General features: G+C 35.7%; 1 protein-coding gene across 1 annotated transcript in view; it reads right to left on the bottom strand.

Annotated features, from left to right (window-relative positions):
- LOC133260480 (low-density lipoprotein receptor-related protein 1B-like) overlaps positions 1 to 25,057 on the bottom strand; it is a 1,291,692-nt gene that overhangs the window by 521,203 nt on the left and 745,432 nt on the right. The window contains exon 3 of the mRNA XM_061438868.1: positions 11,024 to 11,161. Within this exon, the coding sequence (XP_061294852.1) occupies positions 11,024 to 11,161 (138 nt within the window). The remainder of the gene's footprint in view (positions 1 to 11,023; positions 11,162 to 25,057) is intronic.

The raw sequence follows: 25,057 nt of genomic DNA, 5'->3' as shown, positions 1-25,057 counted from the left end.
CCAGCTGAGCCACCAGGGAAGCCCAAGAATACTGGAGTGGGTAGCCTGTCCCTTCTCCAGAGGATCTTCCTGACCCAGGAGTCAACCCAGGGTCTCCTGCATTACAGGCAGATTCTTTTCATTACGCTTAATTAGTTTAAATGAGTAGAATCCAAATCCGATTTATAAGAAAGGAAATGGATGTTATTTGGGAGTAGGACACAGAACTCAATTTGCCAGGATTCCCTGGTAGCTCAGTTGGTAAAGAATCCACTCCTGCAATACAGAAGACCCCGGTTTGTCTCCTGTGTTGAGAAGATCCGCTGGAGAAAGGATAGGCTACCCACTCCAGTATTCTTGCTCTACCCTGGTGGCTCAGCTGGTAAAGAATCTGTCTGTAATGCTGGAGGCCTGGGTTCAATACCTGGGTTGGGAAGATCCCCTGGAGAAGGGAATGGCTACCCACTCCAGTATTCTGGCCAGGAGAATTCCATGGACTACACAGTTCATCGGATCACAAAGTGTCAGACACGACTGAGCAATTTTCCCTTTTTTTCACAGCACTCAAAGTAAGTATATGACTAGTAAAAACATTGTATTACATTGGTTTTAACAAACAGGAATAAGTGGACCACAACATAGGTGGAACGCATAAAGATATATATATATACATATTTACAATTTCCTAAAATAAGCATTTCAACTAGATGTCCAATAGACACAGGCCAGGGAAATCTAATAGAATATATATTCACATGCTTATATTAATATTTCCATGTGTGGTTACAGGTAATAAATTTATATATAATTTATATATAATTTGTGTATAATATTTACATATTGTATAGAAACTACTTAGATTTAAGAGCATTTTATACTTACTAATATATCTCTCCAAATTTCTTAGAGCTATCTTAAGGAATATTTAATGTGGCTAACTAAAAATTAGACTCTTTGGGTTCTCCGTGCTTCTGTTCTGAGAATATGGGATAAATCTCGAAGCTGTTTATTGAACTGTATAGATTTTTTTCTTGGCACTCTTGGTTTTGCACCTATAGTGTGAAGGAGAACACATCACAGGTTTCAGCTAATGGAACTGAAAGTGCACTTTGGGGCTTGTCCTTCCCATTCTCCTTAGATCTAACACTCAAGCTTGGCTCTGGTCACACTGACCTAATTCAGAAGAAGCCCTGTGATCAGAGTGATCTCATTTTGGTTGGCATATTACGGTTTCTACAACCACAGCGGGTTGCCTGCCCTGGTGTACAATCCCTTGTGTCATAGAGAGGTCTCATTTGAAATAAAACTTCAAATCCCATGCATTCTCTTAATCAAAAACCGATTGGGAAGCTAGAATGAAAATTCTCCATTAGTGCAAATAAAACAGGGTGGTGTTTTTCCCCCACAAAGATTAATGTTTACTGAGTTTATTGTGTCACAACTCAAATATACAAATAGATGCAGAAAAGTCTGGAGAAACTTAAAATACAAATGCATATTTCTGTATATATTCACATGAGTAAAATACAAATAATAGTTACACTTGATTATGGGTTGATTATGGGGAGTTCTGAAGTCACAATTCTCATGGCTACTTTGTTTCTCTGAATGTTGTTTTAAAAGTGAGATATTCAGTTGTCATGATATTAATACCTATATAATTCCATGGAATAGTTTTCTATATAAGTGATAACAATGGATCAAAGAAAAGGCAACTGAAATAGTTTGTTCTGCAATTTTGAACAGATTAGAAATTCAGAATTGAAAATATTGGCTGTAAAATGTGAAAATCTCTGTCTATAGAATTCTGTAAGATTTCTTAAAATTTCAGATGTAATTTAACACATCTCAAATCTTCTGTTTATTAGTTACTTCTCACGGAATGGCACAGTGCTGATTTTTACTTCAAAATGTAATCTTTTTCCACTGAATGACTTTGAAAAGTTTCTTCTTTTTCCTTCCAGATTCCACTATGAAAGTCAAATTCTTAAAGAGTTTTTTAAAAAGAAAACTTTCTATTTGTAACATTGCAAAACTACTTTAAAGAGTTAAAATGAACTTCTGCATTTCCTTTCCACATTCCTCATCAAATGAAAGCACAAATTTTCTCAAGAGGATAGAGCCAGGAGTAAAATTGAAACATTCAATCCTGCAAACTTGTTACATAGTTTTTCCCCTTGTTGTTCACTCAGTACATTTTTTTTTCCTGTTCAATCAATTAATAAAACTGACAGGGAACAAATAGTTAGTTCAAAATGGTTTTCAGTAGATTTTCTACAAGCCGTCTTGCTGCTTAAAGAGCAGGTCAGAAAGGGACGCTGAAGCATGACAATTTCATGCATCTCTCTGAGTTGATGTGTTAAGGCCCACTAGTCAAAACTGCAAATGAAAACTCAAGGTCACAGTATTTAAACTACTCTCAAACTGTGTGACTCCTGAGGATCCCATTCAACCTTAGCTACCTGCATTAATTCCTTACTTTTTCAAATATCAAGCTGCTTATGTCAAAAACCAAATAAGGAATCATAGGGGATTGAGCCTTATATTTGAGGCTGAGTAGAGAACTGAGTGACAGTTTGTTGTAATTAATACTTTTGAATAATACTGAAACAGGCATATATTTCCCAAAGTTAAGATACAAGAGGATAAAACTTAGGCATCAACTAAGTTAGTCTTTTGGTAGCTTGCTAAAGATGGGATTTCAGTTGCTTAATGTAGTTGAGCACAGTTTCCCAGTAACTAGCTCTTGTCTAAAAATAATTCACTTAATATGGCTCCCCATGTCATCTATTTTGACTTTGCCTTATATGAAATTCATCAAAGTGACACATTAAAGAATAACACTTAACACACCTTGTTTTAGAAACTGATCAATGTGAATGGATAGATGGCTGCATAGCTCAAAATTTCATGATTATAAAAACGCATTTTAAACTTTGAAGAATAAGTTAGATAGCTATGAATACATATATGCAACAAGCTAGTCTTCATATGTTTAATTATAAAACAGCATTATATAACATCCTTATAATATCATTGAGAATATATCCTAGTGTCATTTTTCATAGTCTTTCTCTTTTCAGTTTTATGCAATGCATTTTAAGTGGGTCATACAACATCCCTGGGCTTCCCTGGTGGCGCAGAGGTACAGAATCTGCCTGCCAATTCAGGAGATGCCAGTTCGATCCCTTTTTCAAAAAGATCCCCTGGAGAAGGAAATGGCAACCCACTCCAGTATTCTTGTCTGGTAAACCCCATGTACAGAGAAGCCTGGTAGGCTATAGTCCATGGAATCACAAAAGAGTCAGACAAGACTTGGCAACTAAACACCATATACTTATTCAAACATAACCACTCCAGGTCTGGACCAAGTATTTCTTCAGCTTTAAGTTCATCTCTCTCCACTCATGACGCTATGCTTCAAACTTAGCAAATAGCATAGAACTGTCTTGAGTGTGCAATGATGTCTTACTTGTGTCTCTGTCCATATAGTTCCTGACTTTTGAAATGTTCTTCCTTCCCTCATTTGCCTACTCAACTCCTAGAGTGAGATGCAGATCAACTCTCTTGGGAAATTTTCCTGCATCCTCCAAAGCTGAATTAGATGCTCCTCATTTTATTCTTCCTCAGACATTTTTACCTTCCTCCATTCAGATATGTGAATTCCATGAAGGCAGAAAATAGGATTTTCTATATCCCTAGGGTTTCGGTAAGCATCTGGAATACTGTCAACACTCAATCAACATTTACTGAAGTTAATACATGAATTGAATATAGGGAAAGCTTTACTGTGTTTCTACTGGTACATTTAGAATACTACCCATTTTGACCTCATACCCTTTATTGTTTCTTACAGACTATTCTTTGTTTTCTATCATATCAGGAAAAAGATGGTGAGGGAAAGATCCAGATAAATGATGAGTCCCAGTGTGCATGAATATTCATATAAATTAACAATTCCAAAATTGGTGGGGACTCTTTAACAACTCTCTTCTGTGGGGGAGAGATTACTGGGTGTGGGAAACCTGATTCTTTGACTTTCTATGGTTTCATGAGGCCTTCAATCTAAGAGGCTGTTATGTTTGAGACACAGGTATAATAGGAGTTCTTTGAACCAAGGAGTAAAGCTGTCTGTCAAGCAACTGCCATTTCTTCTATAGATATTAAGCAAACAAAATAAATACTTTATTGGGTGTGAGTTGTGGATCCATGTTTGACTTGCATCTACTTCAATAGAGTAAAATCACCTGGAACTAGAGTACAATTTAACACTAACTGAAGGTCCGTAATGCACCAGGATTATCACCACAGAAAAGATTTGGTCAAAAAATATGGAAATAGTTTGTTAGTTTGAAACTGTTTGAGGAAGAGAGATAGATATAGAATTTGAGATGATATTTTAATAAAGAATATCTTTGTTTTAAGCTAGATCCTTCAATGTTAGATCATTTTAAGCTATTAGGTCTATGCACTATTTTTTTCTATTTTACAAAAATAATACTAACATTAATCAAACATGTCAGTCCACTACAAAAGGATTCATTTCCAAAAAACAATCTTAGATTATGCTGAACCAAATGACTTAATCATTTTCCGCCACAGGTATCTAGTTAGCTAGTTAACTATCTCTAGAAGTCAACATATTCAAACAGCTCAAAGTTGAAATCCAATTTTCTTTAGCAGGATTAGTTTATAATTATATCTGATAAATCAGTGTTGAAAAGTGTCTTTCTAATTAAGCAGAATTTTAAAAACTAAAACTCTGAAAAATAAATATATATACTTATGTGTATATATATGTACCTATATGTGTACATATTATGTGTACCTATGTATTTGTGTGTATATACATATGTATACACACATCTATATATGTATAGTTAGAATAGTCTGTACAAAGTATACTATCCTCATTTCATATAGGTGTCGTTAATATATACAATAGTCTTGCAGAGGAATAATACATTGTAGAAGATCTATTCTTTCTAAGAACTGTTCCTTTGCTTCAAAGAAGCATTCATTTGGCCCTGAAACCAACCAATGTTAAGGATCATAGCCCTTCACTGAACTAACTTAATTAATTAAGCTAAGCTCTTTGGAGGAAATGCTTACACTTAAGATAGATTTGAGACTATCTGATTACCTTAACACAAGCCAATACAAGGAAAAGAATATAGCAGGATCTACTCTTAAGTTGTAGGCTTCCCTTGTGCCTCATCTGGTAAAGAATCTGCCTGTAATGCGGGAGACCTGTGTTCCATCCCTGGGTTGGGAAGTTCCCCTGGAGAAGGGAAAGGCTACCCACTCTAGTATTCTGGCCTAGAGAATTCTATGGATTATATAGCCCATGGGGTCACGAAGAGTCAGACAGGACTGAGCAACTTTCACTTTCACTCTTAAGTTGTAGGAGCTTTAGTAATCAAAAGTGGTCTGAGCACACAAACCCAGGTCCTTCTGGCTAATTCCAGTTTGCTTGTTTTCTAGCTCAACCAATGTTTTAGGTGACTGAGTACACACTGTGAAGTTTCCCTCCACATGTGTCAAGCTTTATGTTGCTGACAGATACACTTTGCATAACACTGCTTGCAATTTTCACTCTTCTCCACACCTCTGTTATCGGATTCTGCATGCTGAAATTCCGTTCTGTATGTAGCATGGTAAACTCATTTTAATTTAGAAAGAGACTAGCAATACTTTTCAACAGGAACTTTTAAAATGGAAATTGAAGAAGATTCATTCATACAATAAAATGAAAGTAAAAACAACAAAATGTACCAAATGCATGTGTTTTCTTTATCAAATTCACTAAATTCATTCTTTCCTTTCTTTCTTTTTAGTTATTTTTTTGCTATTGACTAAATCATGTCTGACTGTTTGCAACCCATTGACTGTAGTCCACCAAGTTCCTCTGTCCACGGGATTTCTAGGCAAGGATACTGGAGCAGGTTGCCATTTCTTCTCCAGGGTATCTTCCCAACCCAGAGATCAAACTCACGTCTCCTCGTTTGGCAGGTAGATTCTTTACTACTGAGCTACCAGGGAAGCCCCTTTTGGGAGCTACAAGCTATCCTTGTGCTGCTTGGAAGTCAGTGCTGTAATGACTAATGTGTCATAATGAGATAAAATATTTCCTTTCTGTAAAAATGAGAGAACAGAGTCATGAATTTGTGTTAAGAATTAATTCCTAATTATTTTATTATATTTATTAAATTTAATATTGTCAAATATATGAATTTTAATTAATTGGGCTAGATTAATTTCTTTTTGGAATATTTAGAATATATGAGATTCACACAAGAAGTTTTAAAGGTGACTAATTTTCCTATGGTGAATCAATATAGATAATAAGGTTTGGCATTTATCCTGGTCCATTTTGAGAAAGCCTTTAGTTTGTAAATCATATTCAGGATTTTTTGGCATCTTCTCATAAGAATCTAGTTTTATGAAGATCAATATGAAAGCAAAATAAATAAAATTTTATATATGAGTTGGTATCTAAATTAAATACATTAAAATAAATACATATAGGTTAGATTGTGGATAGAGAAAAATGTAATTGCATATATAAGGAAATTTATATTCCAATTGGCAAGTAAAATAATTAAATGGAATTTTAAAATTTCTTCATATGCATTATTTCAAGGAGTTAGATAATACTTAAGAGAATCTTATTCTTCTTTTGATTCCTGATCAAACACACTAAATGAATATATTATTCACTGAGAATCATGTAGGAACAGGTTTAGTATAGAAAGATCAGAAAAGAACAGTACATGTGTCTATGTATGCATACTTGTTTGTCTGGGTAGGGAGCTTTTCAGATGTCAGAGTTTCATTCCCTGATTAGTTTTAATAGACTCTTTACATACTTTATCCCCTTGAATTTAAAAGGAAATTGAAATGTTTACTGGAAAGCAACCACAATCACTTTTTCTAGGGCCACAGAAGATAGACTTCCTTTTCATAGTAACCGGAAGAGTTCTCAGATTCTTGTAATAGAGTAAGAGCAGATAGGGCCACAGAGACTGTCAGTCCCATGAGCATCTAAATAAACGACCATTTTGCACTGCAAACGTAATCTAACCAGGATTGTGAATAAAAAGAGGGTTTCTCTTCCTCACAGCTTCTTTAAATATTAACAAAAGGAATTACCTTAAGGATGGCAAATATTAAAAGTGTTTTGATACATCTCAGTTCATTTGGTCTCTGTTAGTTGAATTTGTTCACTTCTTTATATGATTGTGAGGAATTTTGTGGAAATATCCTATATTTCCCACCAGGGCTTCCCTGGTGGCTCAGGGGTAAAGAATAAACTTGCCAATGCAGTAATGTGGGTTTGATCCCTTGGTCAGGAATATCCCCTGGAGAAAGAAAGGGCAATCCACTCCAGTATTCTTGCCTGGGAGATCCCATGGATGGAGGAGTCTAGTGGGCCACAGACCAAAGGGTTGCAAAGAGTTGGGGCCACAAATTATTTGGCAACTAAGCAACAACATCCTGTGTTGAGAGGCATCATACTGTATGTATATAATGTGTTTTCATTATTCATGCAATTTAGATAGTGATATTACCACCCATATTAAATACTATGTAGGAAGACATGATTTTTTTTTAATACAATGTGGAGATTTTGAACTTTCCTATTGTAAAATTTTTATAAGCACATTCCTACGTACAGCTACACCCATATACAAAAGTCCATTTTTCTTTCTTTAAATGAAGCTAAATTATGGAAATTAAAACATCAGTGTTATAGAAAATCATTAATAATAGATATCTTTTCATTATCCTTACCAAGAAGAAATTGATTTTTCTAGGAAACCATTCAGAAAACAATTCAGTTGATACAAAAGCATTCCCAAGACCAAACTATCACCTCCAAATTGTTAAACTTTTCTCCTTATTAATTTTCACAAGGGTCACAAATATATTACAAGTGTACTCAGGATCTTTTATGAGGAAAAGGAAACATATCCATCTTTGAATCATATATTAGGCTTTGTAATTATTTAGAGTATGTGCTCTGCTGCTGCTGCTGCTGCTGCTGCTAAGTTGCTTCGTGTCCGACCCTCTGTGACCCCATTGACAGCAGCCCACCAGGCTCCCCTGTCCCTGGGATTCTCCAGGAAAGAACACTGGAGTGGGTTGCCATTTCCTTCTCCAATGCATGAGAGTGAAAAGTGAAAGTGAAAGTGAAGTCGTGTCTGACTCTTTTTGACCCCACGGACTGCAGCCCACCAGGCTCCTCCGTCCATGGGATTCTCCAGGCAAGAGTACTGGAGTGGGTTGCCATTTCCTGCTCTAGAATATGTGCTCAGAATGCAACAAAAAGAAAGCAATGGAGATAGAAGTGATTTAGACAGAATTTTTCTACAAAGGAAAGCATTTCTAAAAATTAATGCAGTGTTTGAATTAATATATTTCTTTATGTCTCTAGTAAGTAAAAAAGTCCTTAGAGACTTGATGTTAATTAGGTCCTAATTAACCCTTGAGAAAACATCTCTTCATTGAGTGTGACTCAAAATCAGGAGGAAGGCTGAAGGTGGGAAAATACACTCAATTCTCATGATATATTTTTGCCTACAATCAAACATCTTTTCTAAACACAAACCACATACATATGATAAAGCTGGTGTTCCTTCTATCTGATGATAGAGTTCAGGGCACTTTACCTGAACAAGCAGACAAACATGTTCCCAATTTTCTTTTCTCAAGGCAGAAATGTTTTGTTAAACCACTGACTCTGGAATCACAGTATCACTCAGTCATCTTGATCCTAGCATTCTATGTCATTGTGCAAGCCCACAGAAATAGAAGAAAATCCCTCTACTAAGGTAAATAACAGGTAGAGATCCAAATATACTTTCCCTTATTTCTAAGTCCACCATAGGTCATGCATTATTTAGGTATTTTAGAATACTTTATTTGGTTAAATTTAGAAATATTAAAAAGGCCAAAGTGGTACAATCAGTGCCCTACTGGCAAATTAAAAATAAAAAAATAAAATATCACCACTTGTGATAAAGATGTGAAACTTGAAACAGCTGGAAACTTGAATTAGAACAGGAAAAGATAGAAGTGTAAGCAACTATATCCCCTAAATTTCAATCTGAATTATATGGTACTTTTTCCAAGAATCAACATATATTTAATGCCATTTTATTTTTGTACTGATATTTTGTTTTTATTTGATCCCTTGTTTTACTATTAATATATATATATATATATATATATATATATATATATCCCTGTCTTCATTAAATCACAACTCTAGATTTTACTAGAGAACTCATTTATATTTTCATATGATCCATGTAATTGAAATATGTTTGAAAGATATTCAAATTTGCATAATCACCTCTGAGGAAGTATTTGGCAATGTGACGATTTTCAGTCTTTAAAGAAGCTTAGTCACACATGTCTATCTGGAATTTTGTTTTAAATGTAATAAAAAACTTGAATTAAAACTAAGGAGGACAGAATTAGGTTCTAGAAAATACAGTTTATTTCTGAAAAGAAAATTAAATTCTAACTTCTATTTCCTTGTAATTCACTAATTTACCTTCTATTAACATTATCTTTAAAACTATACAGTCATAAAAAGGAAAACCTGTCACAGTCTTTAAATAAAAGGAAAATTTCTTCTTATTATTATACTTATGTTTATAACTGAAACTAAGAATCCACTGGCTTCTTATGTGACCCTGCTAGAGTTCAAGGCTAAGAAAGGAAATACTACCAAAGAAGAAAGACCTTTAACTTCTCAGTCTGAATTTGTCCACAGAGCCAGAGTAATTGGACATTACATTAGAAAGAAGGAAAAGACCTCGCAACATACTTGATCTACGCTTTCTCGACATCCTTTCTATTTTGAATTACCTTTCTAAACTAAGATTTAATCTTTTTCTAATGTATCTCTCCATCTCTGGTTTTGAGTCCAGGTTATTTCAGTCCAAATGTGGGAAAATGGCAGCCAGTAAGTTCTGTCAGGTCTCCAGACAAGTTGTGTTAAGCCTGTTCATTGCTCACCATGCAATGTTTAAAAAGCAGTAGCTAAGTTTGAACACTTTATGCACATAAATAAGCGGAGCTCCTCCTGAAAAACTGGAACTTTTGGTGACCAAGGACCTTTCCAAAATGGCATCAATTTAGTGAGTCTGTCCAGATACCAGATATGCATCTCCAGTTTTCTACAGTTCTTTCTACTCCTTATAGTTTTACTGACTCCAACATGAAGGACGGGTTGCTCTGACAGTTTCAGTAAACATATTGTCACATTCAACGTGCTAGAATATGAGTTAGAGACTTCTGATCCAGTGGGTTCTTTCTCTATTTCAAGTTGAAAACAGATTCACTTGACTGATAGCTTGATTCTGTTTCCACATCAGGATCCTTACCTTAATCCTCAACTTTTCCCTGTTTCTTTGTTTAACATTTTATCCCTGCTTCCCAAACCAATTAACTTTTTATAAGTTTTAAGATCTAGTTACACCCATCATGAGTATATAGGTAAACCCTTGACCACTGAAGAATGTAGACTTGTAAAAAGAAGGAAAATTATAGAAAGTTAATAGTATAACTTCATGGAAATAATATTAAGGGGACATTTTTCATGATACATTCTATTAAAATATTTGGTTGCAGGGGTTTTACTTCAAATAATCTTAGTATAAGTAACAGTTCAGAGGGAACATGTTTTTATGTATGGTATCAATCTACTGTGACAAAGACTTCTCATTTGTCCTTTGCCCAAAAGCACTCCTTGCTAGGAAATACATGATTGTTTAAGAGCCCAACTTCAAAGTCTAAATTTGTGTGTGTGTGTGTGTATGTGTTTTTACTTCTGATAGCATTTTTCAATAAAGCACAATAGTCACAGCTTTGAAATGCATATTGAATGTCTCTGGCAATAAAACTCATGCTTTCTCAATAACTGATAAAGCTGGGGTTGAAAGACAAGACAGGTTATAGGTTCTCTTTGAACTTTCAATAAAACTATGAAAAATTCAGTATTTCAGTTGCATTTTTCTGCAAATGGACTCACCACGGCAGTGTACTCCTTCATCATATCCATCTAAACAGTCCAGGACGCCATTGCACAGTTGGGATAAATGAATACATTTGTTGGCACCAAGGCAAGCAATGTGATTCCAGGGGCACTTGGTTTCTACCTCCTCAGGACCTGGAAAAATTGTAGGAAGGAACACCATGGTTTGGGTTAGCTTAAGTTTTTCAACTCCAAAACTATCAAGCACAATAAATTGTTAGCATAAACTTATAAAACAAAACAATGAAAAATCCTACCAGAGACCAGTACTGATTATCAGAGACATCAAAATTAGCTTATGTATTTAAAAAATTAAATTTTAAAAGCTGCATAGGAAATAAAAGGTGCATTTTTGTCAAATAATGCATTAAAAACACAATTATTTTTCAACCCATAAATAGGCATGAATTGAAAATCTAAGGGTTGATTTGACTTATTGTTCTATCTCTTATCCTTAGATAAGTGGGAAAGATACTTAAACCATGTAAGATACCTCAAATGTGAAATTCATATAATGGCAACTTGTTGGCAGGGCTCTTTTTAGAATTATATCAGGTAACATAAACAAAAAGGTTTCAGTGGAACTTACATGAACTGTGTCCACCTTAGATTTATTTTATACTTTTAATCTTTATAACTATGGAGAACAGCTAGCTTTATACTTCTATCTGGAGTCTTTTGTTTTTAAAAAAGTCTTAAAACTGAGTAACTATCAAGCAAAAGAATTTTCTAAAGAGCAGATGAACAGGGTGCATTCATTGAGTTCACCTACTGGTGGTAACTGCACTTTATATAGTCATCCCTTGCATTTTTAAAGATATACTTAACTCAGAACATCAAGATTTTTCTTCAAGCTCATCAATTACAAGTTTTTATCAAACATTCACACTGTATATTGCTATATCCAATTTCAGGTTGCTAAATTCCTATTTATACTTGTTTTATAGGCATCTTCCAAATTTCCCATAATGATTTTTAATTTTGCCAAGCTCTCTCAAACCCAAAGTACAGTCACACCACAGGACTGTAGTCATGTATTAATCTGACACTGATTATTGCAATAACCCAGATGTTTCACTCAAGACACACTTCTGATTTATAATCAGTTTTGTTAATATCTATGGGACATTATTTAATCAATTTAACATTAGTTTCCTCATCTGTAAATGGAACTGCCAGCTGAGTCTACCTGGGTTGCAAGGATCAATAGTCACTCATGGCAAAGCACTAAGCATTATGGGATGTAGGCCCAGAGGAGGAATTCCATATGTGTTAATCACGTAAATAAATGCAATGCAGTCGAGATTCTTGTAGAGGAGAATCTAGAGCCAGATTCTTGAGTCCAGTTTCTGGTTCTATTAGTTGAGTAACTTGGGTAAGTTATACTTTGTATTTTACCAGGTTGTTACAAGAAGTATATCAAAAGTTCTTAGTATTTTTCCTGGTAAGCACTAAATAAGTGATTGATATTAATGTAGTTAATAATGTTCTAAGAAGGTGAATTGCCTTTTAGTAAACACATCTTATAACTTTCTTTTCTATTTCAAGGCCCTGAAGGAAAAAAAAAAAAAAACAGCTCAAAAATATGTTTTACGTTATTTCAGTTCAGTTCAGTCACTCAGTCGTACCCGACTCTTTGCAACCCCTTGAATCGCAGCACGCCAGGCCTCCCTGTCCATCACCAACTTCTGGAGTTCACTCAAACTCATGTCCATCAGGTTGGTGATGCCATCCAGCCATCTCATCCTCTGTCGTCCCCTTCTCCTCCTGCCCCCAATCCCTCCCAGCATCAGAGTCTTTTCCAGTGAGTCAACTCTTCGCATGAGGTGGCCAAAGTACTGGAGTTTCAGCTTTAGCATCATTCCTTCCAGAGAACACCCAGGGCTGATCTCCTTTAGGATGAACTGGTTGGATCTCCTTGCAGTCCCAGGGACTCTCAAGAGTCTTCTCCAACGCCACAGTTCAAAAACATCAATTCTTCAGCGCTCAGCCTTCTTCATAGTTCAACACTCACATCCATACATGACCACAGGAAAAACCATAGCCTTGATTAGACGGACCTTTGTTGGCAAAGTAATGTCTCTGCTTTTGAATATGCTATCTAGGTTGGTCATAACTTTCCTTCCAAGGAGTAAGTGTCTTTTAATTTCATGGCTGCAATCATCATCTGCAGTGATTTTTGAGCCCCCAAAAATAAAGTCTGACACTGTTTCCGCTGTTTCCCCATCTATTTCCCATGAAGTGGTGGGACCGGATGCCATGATCTTCATTTTCTGAATGTTGAGCTTTAAGCCAACTTTTTCACTCTCCTCTTTCACTTTCATCAAGAGACTTTATTTAGTGAGGCAGAATAATGACAATAATGAAAAGGCCAATCTAACATCTTCTAGGATGTGTAAAAATTGTTAGAATTGCAGAAGACAGTTATATACTAGCACTAGAAAACTAAGAAAAAAGAAACTAAACATACTATGTAAGCAAAAAAAAAAAAAAAGAAAGCTGGAAAAAAGAAAGCTGGAGTTGCCAAAAGTAATATATGTTTTTTGAAATGCCTTATCAAATATGTATTCTAGATATATGTGATTTTTTCTGATGCTAAAACAGCTTTCAACCATTTGTGTTTGGCAGATGTAAACAAACTTTTCTGTTGTAGTTTCACTAGCTTAAATGTTACTACTAATGGATTCCCTGTATTCTTCATGTATATTATACAATTACCACTATACAAGGGTATTAGTTCTGTCAAATACAAATGTACAATTCATATTACTGAAACATGTCTCTGTAACTTGAGTATCAATATTTTAAAAATATACTTCTCCATACATATGTATATATGTATACACACAAATTAAAAATATATATACATATTTAAATCCAAATTATAGGAACTAAAGCAAGTGAAACTCTTTTTACTGAGGGTTTCTACCTACTGAATCTTATATTTGAAGATTAATATAAATGCATTTTTAAAATAAAAATTTTAAATATAAATCATTTTTATAATTTATAAACTAATAAAATTTTGAAAAGCTATGCCAGTAGTCACAAGAAAGCTGCCTTTTTTTTTAAATTAATAAGCTGATTCTTAAAATTTGAAAAAATGCATCCTTGCATAAATGTCAAAGTAGTGTTTGGGACAGTTATATTTAGATATCTGTAAAAATTTCAAAAATAACCCTACCAAAGAACACTTTATAAACCAGGAGACTAAAAATCTTGAGTTAGAGACCAAAAATTACTAAGTAGCTCTAAAAAGCCAGATTTTTCTAAAAGCAACATGTTTGTTGACTCAAATACATGTGAGAGTTTTCAATTTTAAGATTGTCAGATAACTAATGAACATGACAGAAGGAGTGAAATGCATATCTGGTATCAAGATGAAAGGCTTAGCTATTTACAAATTTTTAGAAAATAAGAAAAATATCTGGGTTTCTCAAAAGGAATATATAGAACTATCAAATTCTTTCTACCAATAATGTAATGACAAAAGTGAAATTTGTTTAGAAAAATGAAAGAGTTAATTGGTTTCTTCATTGATGGATTATAATTACTTTCCTCATCTTTGATATGCTCTTGTCTTGGTTCCCATCCATGCTCAGTAACTGATAAGACAGCTGCAAGATGGACTGCTGCTACTGCTGCTGCTGCTGCTAAGTCGCTTCAGTCCTGTCCGACTCTGTGCGACCCCGCAGACGGCAGCCCACCAGGCTCCCCTGTCCCTGGGATTCTCCAGGCAAGAACACTGGAGTGGGTTGCCATTTCCTTCTCCAGTGCATGAAAGTGAAAAGTGAAAGTGAAGTCGCTCAGTCGTGTCCGACTCCTAGCGACCCCATGGACTGCAGCCTACCAGGCTCCTCCGTCCATAGGATTTTCCAGGCAAGAGTACTGGAGTGGGGTGCCATTGCCTTCTCCGAAGATGGACTGCACTTTCATCAATTCTCCCCAAATTTTCATAACAAAACATATTAAGACAAAGAAAATTTGCAAATTATACTGAAGTAAAGAGCAGAAACTATTCACAGAATAATTATAGAGGTTGCCCCAGACCTTGACGATTACCCTCAAAATTGAGGGAATCAATATCTTAAACCTCTTTGACCAGCTCTGGTATACTTCAGTTGGAAAACTTCTAAAGCCAGAATGTTGTTGCTGTCTTTCTTGAAAACGTGGTAGAGATGGGGCAGTTTGAAAAATAGCAATGCTTGCCTCAAATTCTCAACTGAAACCAGGCACCATGGGTATATGGTGTAGGTGCTTTGGGGAATAATCTATCTTGATTCCCAATGAACATTTAAGACGTAATGCTGTGTGTATCCCCTGAGGCTCCTTTAGTCAATCCTAAAATTAGAAAACTCACCCTGATCACTACTTCTCCCTGTATACCTGTGACAAGAAGCAGCATGGAAGCTGTATGGACTTCCCAGAATATGTCAATGTTACATTAAATAATTCATCTCATGAGGACTTTTGGGCACTCAGAACTTTTCACAACCAGCAATTATAATCTGGACATAGCAAAGAGGAGGGTCAGCGGCTATCAAATATACCCAGAATTATCTCTTTAATTACTAATTATGAAGATTGTGGGGGGATAAGAGAGAGGTGCTGTGATAACAGGGCAGCACATGAGAAATTTCAAAATAGTACAGACTCTTAAAATTTTAACAAGGATGGGAGTCCTGGTGAGAGAATCACTTCACTTGTCAGTAATTCACATTTAGAAAACATTCCCAGTCCCTCAAATCTAATTTTAGGTAACCAGAGCAATATAGCAGAATTTAAAATATAGTAATTAAATATAAGACAGAAAAACCCTATTATGAGTAGGATTTAAAATATACAACACAGAAGAATAGTATCCATATCTTAAATTTTTATAAGCTTTACCCAACTAGCTGAAATAGCTTTCATTTTTTTTAACTGAACCTCATTTCACAAATAAGCCTTCTAGTATTAAGCAAGATAGCACAATTCATCTGCATGTTCTTAAATATTCAAATTATTTTCAAACATAAACATCTACTCTGTTCAGAAAAAAAATGATAATGGAAGACATAAATCTCATCAAATGTCCTTTCTGACTAATAATTGAGATGGTGCATTTTATGAAGGAGTGGAGGTTTTTCTTTTATAATGACAGATATGGTTAAATATCTGCCCTTGTCACTACATCATCACATCTTAGCAGGATCTGTATCAATTCTTCCTCTAAAGTTTAATCTTTCCAGGCTTTTCTGGTGGCTCACACAGTAAAGAATCTGCCTGAATGCAGAAGACCTGGGTTCAACCCCTTTGTCGGGACGATCTCCTGGAGCAGAGAATGGCAACCCACTCCAGTATTTCTACCTGGAGAATTCTATGGACAGAGGAGCCCGGTGGGCTACCATCCATGGGATCACAAAGAGTCAGACACAACTGAGTGGCTAACACACACACACACCTTACACTATGTCACCTTACACTCTGGGAGTTTTGTCCTATCAATACTTGCTGTTTTGTTTAATGGTATTCCCTATCTCTATCTTTCCAATAGTCCTAACTTTTGTCTGTTATTCACTCAGTTTATTTTAAACCTACCCTCAAGAATAAATTTGCTTTTTCTGACTGAATGTTCCTTGAGGTGATATTTATGTATTTCAACTGTTAAACTGCACCTGCTGCATTCCCTCTCACTCCAGCCTCTTCTTCCAACCCTGCTGAGCTTCTCCCCAGGTCCTCCTGATGGTCACACTAACAGTAAAGCCAGAGGCATACAGCATCCTTCAAAAGCTGAGCAGACTTCTGCTCTCTTAGCCATACTTTCCTCCATTATTGTTCATGCACTGAAAACTCTTGTCACACTACTGTTATTTATACCATTCCATGAACATACTTAGATGCATTTCATAGATGCTCTTTTATAAACTTCTCTTTCTCTCCAGTAAAGGAATATTTAGTTCTCTTAACATTTAGTATACTGCCTGATACTGAATAAACAATGTTCAATATTCAGTTGGTGAATGAAGTTTCTAGCAACTGAACTTTCTTTAATATACTAGAAGTTACCTTTTTTAAATAATCAGTGCATTATCAGAATTGATTTCACAAAACAAAACAAATTTCACCCAAAGACTTCTCTCAAGCTCTTGATATTTATAATTACTGACCACATGAAATCTAAACTCCTTGGCCTGATTTCATGTTCTAGTTGAAACTAAATTAGCATTATTCACAATTAATCACCATTACATTATATACAGTTATTTTCAGTACTTATACTCTATACAGTCGACTCATTGGAAAAGTCCCTGACGCTGGGAAAGATTGAGGGCAGAAGGAGGAGGCATCAGAGGATGAGATGGCTGGATGGCATCACTGGTGCAGTGGACAAGAACTTGGGCAAACTCTGGGAGATGGTGAGGAACAGGGAGGGTGGGCATGCTGCAAGTCCATGGGGTCACAGAGTCGGATGCAACTGGACGAATGAATAACAACATACTCCATTGATTCTTTTTTATCATTCAACTCCCTAAAATACACCAAATTTTTCCCACCTATAAATTTTTTGGTATGTAATATAATCATGTGAAAACCATCTCTTTTTCACCACCCAGTAAAATCCTTCAAGATCTGGCCTCTCTATCAAGTTTCTTCTGTGGAAAAAAAAAAAAATAGGAAATAGTGGAAAGGTTATGTGGTTTAGAGACAAAAACCTTGAATTAGAGTTTTTATCTGCCATGTATTAGTTGCCTTATTGCCAAATTCAGATTTAGATTGAAGAAAGTAGGGAAAACCACTAGACCATTCAAAGAAAGAAAGTGAAGTCGCTCAGTCGTGCCCAACTCTTTGTGACCCCATTGAGAGTAGCCTGCACCAAGCTCCTCTGTCCATGGGATTTTCAAGGCAAGAAGTACTGGAGTGGGTTGCCATTTCCTTCTCCAAGGAATCTTTCCAACCCAGGGTTCGAACCCAGTTCTCTCACATTGTAGACAGACACTTTACCGTCTGAGTCACCAGAAAGTCCATTCAGGTATGACCTAAATCAAATCCCTTAGAATTATACAGTGGAAGTGAGAAATAGATTTAAGGGACTAGATCTGATAGACAAAGTGCCTGATGAACTATGGACTAAGGTTCCTGACATTGTACAGGAGACAGGGATCAAGACCATCCCCAAGAAAATGAAATGCAAAAAAGCAAAATGTCTGTCTGAAGAGCCCTTATAAATAGCTATGAAAGAAGAGAAGCAAAAAGCACAGAAAGGATATAGCCATTTGAATGCAGAGTTGCAAAGAATAGCAAGGAGAGATAAGAAAGCCTTCCTCAGTGATCAATGCAAAGAATAGAGGAAAACAATAGAATGGGAAAGAACAGAGATCACTTCAAGAAAATTAGAGATACCAAGGGAACATTTCATGCAAAGATGGGCTCAATAAAAGATAGAAATGGTATGGACCTAACAAACAGAATATATTAAGTAGAGGTGGCAAGAATACACAGAAGAACTGTACAAAAAAGAACTTCACGACCCAGATAATCACGATGGTGTGATCACTCACCTAGAGCCAGACATTCTGGAATGTGAAGTCAAGTGGGCCTTAGAAAGCATCACTATGAACAAAGCTAGTGGAGGTGATGGAATTCCAGTTGAGCTCTTTCAAATCCTAAAAGATGATGCTGTGAAAGTGCTGCCCTCAATATGCCAGCAAATCTGGAAAACTCAGCAGTAGCCACAGGACTGAAAAAGGTCAGCTTTCATTTCAATTTTTAAGAAAGGCAATGCCAAAGAATTCTCAAATTACTGCACAATTGCACTCATCTCACATGCTAGTAAAGTAATGCTCAAAATTCTCCAAGCCAGGCTTCAACAGTACATGAACCATGAACTTGCAGATGTTCAAGCTGGTTATAAAAAAGGCAGAGGAACCAGAGATCAAATTGCCAACATCCGCTGGATTATCGAAAAAGCAAGAGAATTCCAGAAAAACATCTATTTCTGCTTTATTGACTATGCCAAAGCCTTTGACTGTATGAATCACAATAAACAGTGGAAAATTCTGAAAGAGATGGGAGTACCAGGCCACCTGACCTGCCTCCTGAGAAATGTGTATGCAGGTCAGGAAGCAACAGTTAGAACTGTGCATGGAACAACAGACTGGTTCCAAATAGGAAAAGGAGTACGTCAAGGCTGAATGTTGTCACCCTGCTTGTTTAACTTCTATGCAGAGTATATCATGAGAAACGCTGGGCTGGATGAAGCACAAGCTGGAATTAAGTTTGCCAGGAGAAACACCAATAACCTCAGATATGCAGATGACACCACCCATATGGCAAAAAGTGATGAAGAGGCTCTTGCCTCTTGATAAAAGTGAAAGAGGAGAGTGAAAACATTGGCTTAAAGCTCAACATTCAGAAAACTGAGATCATGGTATCCAGTCCTATCACCTCATGGGAAACAGATGGGGAAACAGTTGAAACAGTGTCAGACTTTATTTTTCTGGGCTCCAAAATCACTGCAGATGGTGACTGCAGCCATGAAATTAAAAGATGCTTACACCTTGGAAGGAAAATTATGATCAACCTAGACAGCATATTAAAAAGCAGAGACATTACTTGTCAACATAGGTCCATCTATTCAAGGCCATGGTTTTTCCAGTGGTCATGAATGGATGTGAGTGTTGGACTATAAAGAAAGCTGAGTGTCAAAGAATTTATGTTTTTGAACTGTGGTGTTGCAGAAGACTCTTGAGAGTCCCTTGGACTGCAAGGAGATCCAACCAGTCCATCCTAAAAGAGATCAGTGCTGAGTGTTCATTGGAAGTGTTCAACTGATGTTGAAGCTGAAACTCCAATACTTGGCCACCTGATGCAAAGAGCTGACTCATCTTAAAAGACCTTGATGCTGGGAAAGATTGAAGGTGGGAGGAGAAGGGGACAGCAGAGGATGAGATGGTTGGATGACATCACTGACTCAATGGACATGAGTTTAAGTAAACTCCAGCAGTTGGTGATGGACAGGGAGGCCTGGCATGCTGCAGTTCATGGGGTCGCAAATAGTCAGACAAGACTGAGAGACTGAACTGAAGTGAACTGAAGTAGTTAACCTCACTGAAAATTTTTTTTGCATTTGAAAAACATGAGTAATATTAGTGCCTATATCACATGATTTTCATAAGGATCGCATGATCATAATTTGAAGAATTATTTGAAACTCAGGTTCTATTAAAGTCTGCTGCTGTTGTTGCTGCTAAGTCGCTTCAGTCATGTCCGGCTCTGTGCGACCCCATAGACGGCAGCCCACTAGGCTCCTCTGTCCCTGGGATTCTCCAGGCAAGAATATTGGAGTGGGTTGCCATTTTCTTCTCCAATGCATGAAAGTGAAAAGTGAAAGTGAAAAGTGAAAGTGAAGTCGCTCAGTCGTGCCTGACTCTTAGTGACCCCATGAACTGCAGCCTACCAGGCTCCTCTGTCCATGGGATTTTCCAGGCAAGAGTACTAGAGTGGGGTGCCATTGCCTTCTCCAGTGCATGAAAGTGAAAAGTGAAAGTGAAGTCGCTCAGTTGTGTCCTACTCTCAGCGACCCCAGTCTAGTATTGATTAAAACACAAAACATAGAGGAACATAAGAATCATTTCTATTGATAGGCACCCTTACAATATTTGACCCTTGAATATTGAATCCTGTGAAGATATTCTATTTCTAAAAATTAAGACCCCATCACTTCTAAGACTTTATGACAACTGCCTTAAATATGGAAGCTTTCAAACTACACTACAAACCTATGATAACCAAAAAAGTACATTACTGGCAGCAAAATAAAAAACAAGCAAACAAACAAAAAATCACCAATGGAATAGAATAGAGAGCCCAGAAATTAACCCACAACTCTATGGACAATATATGACAAAGAGGCAAAAATATACACGAGATAAAGACAGCTTCTATGACAGTGTTAGGAAAAACTGGACAGTTACATACAGAAGAATCAGCCTAGTCTACTTTCTCACACCTTGCACACAAATAAATTAAAAATGGATCAAAGACCTAAATGTAAGGCCTGAAACCACAAAACTTCTAAAAGAAAACTTAGGCTGTATGCTCTCTCACATCAGCCTTTAGCAATATTTTTTTGAACATGTCCCCTCAAGCAAGGGGGAAAAGATAAACAAATGGACTACATCAACCTAAAACCTTTTGTATAGTGAAGGAAACTAACAACAAAACAGACCACCTACAAAATGGGAGGAAATATTTGCAAAATATATCTCCAATAAGGAATTAATATCCAAAATATAAAATGAGCTCATGCAACTAAACATCAGAAAAACAAACCATCTGGTTAAAAAATGGACAAAAGTTCTGAATAGACAGTTTTTCAAGGAAAACATACTGATGGTGAAAAGGCACATGAAGATGCTCAAGTTCAGTATTCAGAAAAATTCAAATCAAAACCACAGTACAGTGTTACCTCATACCTGTAAGAAGGACCAGAGCTTTTAAAAAAAAAAAAAAACTAACAAATGTTGGCAAAGATGTGGAGAAAAGAGAACCCTCACACATGGTACATATACAGTGGAATATTAGCCATAAAAAGGAATGAAATTATGCCATTTGAAGTCACTTGGTTGGACCTACAGATTAAGTGAAGTAAATCAGAGAGAGAAAGACAAATGTCACGTTATCACTATACATGGAACCTAAAAAAAAATTATACAAATGAACTTAATTTACAAAATGGAAACAGACTCACTGACTGAAAACAAACTTATGGTTACCAAAGGGGAAACATGGCAGGGAGGGATAAATCAGGACTTTGAGATTAACAAATATACACTACTATATATAAAGGACCTACTGTATATATATATATGCTATGCTATGCTAAGTCACTTCAGTCGTGTCCGACTCTGTGTGACCCCATAGACAGCAGCCTACCAGGCTCCCCTGTCCCTGGGATTCTCCAGGCAAGAACACTGGAGTGGGTTGCCATTTCCTTCTCCAATGCATGAAAGTGAAAAGTGAAAGTGAAAGTGAAGTCGCTCAGTCATGTCTGACTCTTAGCGACCCCATGGACTGCAGCCCACCAGGCTCCTCCATCCATGGGATTTTCCAGGCAAGAGTACTGGAGTGGGGTGCCATTGCCTTCTCCAGTATATATATATAAGGACCTACTGTATAGTACAGAGAACTCTAATCAGTATATGTAGTGACATATAAGGGAAAAGAATCTGAAAAAGAATGGATATACGTATATGTAAAAATGAATCACTTTGTTGTATATCAGAAACTAACACAACACTGTAAATAAACTATAAAATACAATTTAGAATACAGGACTTTATACACTGTGATATTCACTTCGTGATGTATGTAAATCAAATCATTTTGCTATATGCCTTAAATTCATACAGTGCTGGATGTCAATTATATATTAATAAAACCATGAAAATATAAAGAAATTAAAATATCTTTAAATTAACTTTCCTAGAATCTTTTTTAAAAAATTAGTGTCTTTAAGCAATATACAGAGATTTCTGGAATACTATTAATGTGATTTCAAATACTTAAACTTTTCTATCTCTATTAGATAAAAAACTTTTAAAAGACTGCATTTATATACAATTATATCCATTTTCCTGGAAATACTACAGACAATCGTCTTTTAAGGAGAAAAGGTGATTATTTTTATGCAATTAAGTGTATGGAAATAGCACATTATAACATCTATTATAATTTTCACAGCTGAGAAATCAAAATAGCTAACAGCAATATGGGATGCTTCTGGAAACTGTGGAGCATGTACTAAACCACATTATTTGCTTCATGTTATTTTGGGAAACAAGTACATAATGTGAAAGTATTTAATATCATATATCTGTTCAATATTAAGCATAATATCAGATTTCATGATGTCTTTACAGTTCTAATACAACTTTCCTAGAACTATATTTCATAAGATACTACTTTTATTTTCAGGGAAATTTATTTTTGTTTAAGAGCGACTTCCCCTGACAGACTGATATCCTAATTTAAATAGAAAGGATGAAAGAAATTTATAGTATTTCAAAGAAATAATATTTATAGTATTTTTAAAGAAAATTAAAATTGGATTTATGAGTTTCAACTTCTAAATAAAATAATATTAATTGATATAATTTGTTAGAGTAATCTTTATGATTAAAATCAAGGATACAGGAATATGAATAAGAACCTCTAAAGATACATGTGCACTCTCTCTACCAGTAACTCACTCAAGTTAAGTAATTTCTTTGTAAAAGAGGTTCCAGTAATGGCTTGTGTGTCTACATATTTCAAATGGATGTTGTGAAGATTCAAGAACTGGAAGAGATGTAAGGGTGATTGATTTTGTCCAGCTGCACTACCCCAAGCCATCTCTGACATCTGTCCTATTTTTAAAGGCCTTGGGGAAGGATATTTTGCAGCTTTGATAACTTCTAAGGTTTAAAAATCCTTTTTCTTTTGTCCTTACTCTTCAGAATTCTCAGTATATGAAAATTCCTTACATCTAATGTACACAGCTTTATTTATATATTTAATGTATGAAAAGCATGCCTGCTCACCTACTAAAGATTGTACAGTATTAAAGTAATTCTGCTACAACCAAAGATGCCACTGTGTCTGCTATTATGAGTATGAATAAACAGGTGGTTAGTTAAGATTCTTACTAAAAACTTCTGTATCATATCTGGGAAAACTGCTATATTAAGATAGAGAGCTCTGTATTTCTCTGTGTGTGTGCACTGCTAACTTTAGAATATATCAAACGAATTTTACTAATTTGACTGTCAACCCCTGAATCCAACAAATAAATATAGGTTAAGTCATAATATTCTCTTGCACTAGAACTGTGATCATTTAGAATACAGTCAAAATTGGTAAATGAAAATATTGTATGGACATAACCAAAGCATTGGTACCATTAATTACAGCTTTTGAAATAACTTTATCAGGCCAATGGACTGTCTTGCTTTATGACTTTCCACTTAAGGGCAAATAGATAAGAAAATAAATGAAAACACTGTTTTAAGAATGACTTTCATTGTAGCATTGCCATTTACTAAACCCAGTGCTAACGGGAAATTGCTTGGATGATTAAAAAGTTGTTGTCATTTAAGTATTTTAAATGCTCCTTTATTTCTTTCCATGTATCTATTCTTTATATGTTTTTTTTCTCTTTTTTCCTGATATTAGATCATTTTTTTAAATTAAAAAAAATTTTTTTTGATTTTCACTTTCATTCACTTATTTATTTATAAAATATGAGTAAATATAATCGGTTGATGTAATTACACTGTGAGTTGTGTTTTTTGCTGTTAACAAACATTACCTTAATGTTGAACCACCTTTTAATGTAGTCCCAATCAGTGGCTTACACCATCCCAGGTTAAAAACAGCTCCATTTTTTCTGTAACTTTTTTTGTAGAAAAATGTAAACATACACCAAAATAGAGACAATAGTATAATCAACCTCAATCCTAATTAGGTCAATAATTATCAACTTCAACAAAATGTTGATAATTGTTGAAGTTGATAATTATTGACCTAATTAGGACTGCACAATATTGTATTGGTTTTGCCATATATCAACATGAATCCACCACAGGTATGCAAGTGTTCCCCATCCTGAACCCTCCTCCCTCCCTGTACCATCCCTCTGGGTCGTGCCAGTGCACTAGCCCCAAGCATCCAGTATCGTGCATCGAACCTGGACTGGCGATTCATTTCATGTATGGTATTATACATGTTTCAATGCCATTCTCCTAAATCATCCCACCCTCTCCCTCTCCCTCTATGCGAGACAGCAAAAGAGACACTGATGTATAGAACAGTCTTTTGGACTCTCTGTATGTTTTTGATTTTTGATCACCCCCACTCTCTGTCAAAAGGTCTAGAAATGTGCTTTTTCTTCCCTCCACCTCTGTTAAAATGCACTTCCATTTTTTTTTTTTTAATCTATTAGAGTCTTTCTCTTTGTTAGCCAACCTATATACTAAGTGCTATTTCTTACAGGTAATATAGTTACATTTA

This window comes from Bos javanicus, chromosome 2, assembly GCF_032452875.1.
Source record: "Bos javanicus breed banteng chromosome 2, ARS-OSU_banteng_1.0, whole genome shotgun sequence".
Lineage (NCBI taxonomy): Eukaryota > Metazoa > Chordata > Mammalia > Artiodactyla > Bovidae > Bos > Bos javanicus.
Note: the sequence above shows the minus strand (reverse complement) of the source record. Positions and strands in the feature narration are given on the sequence as shown.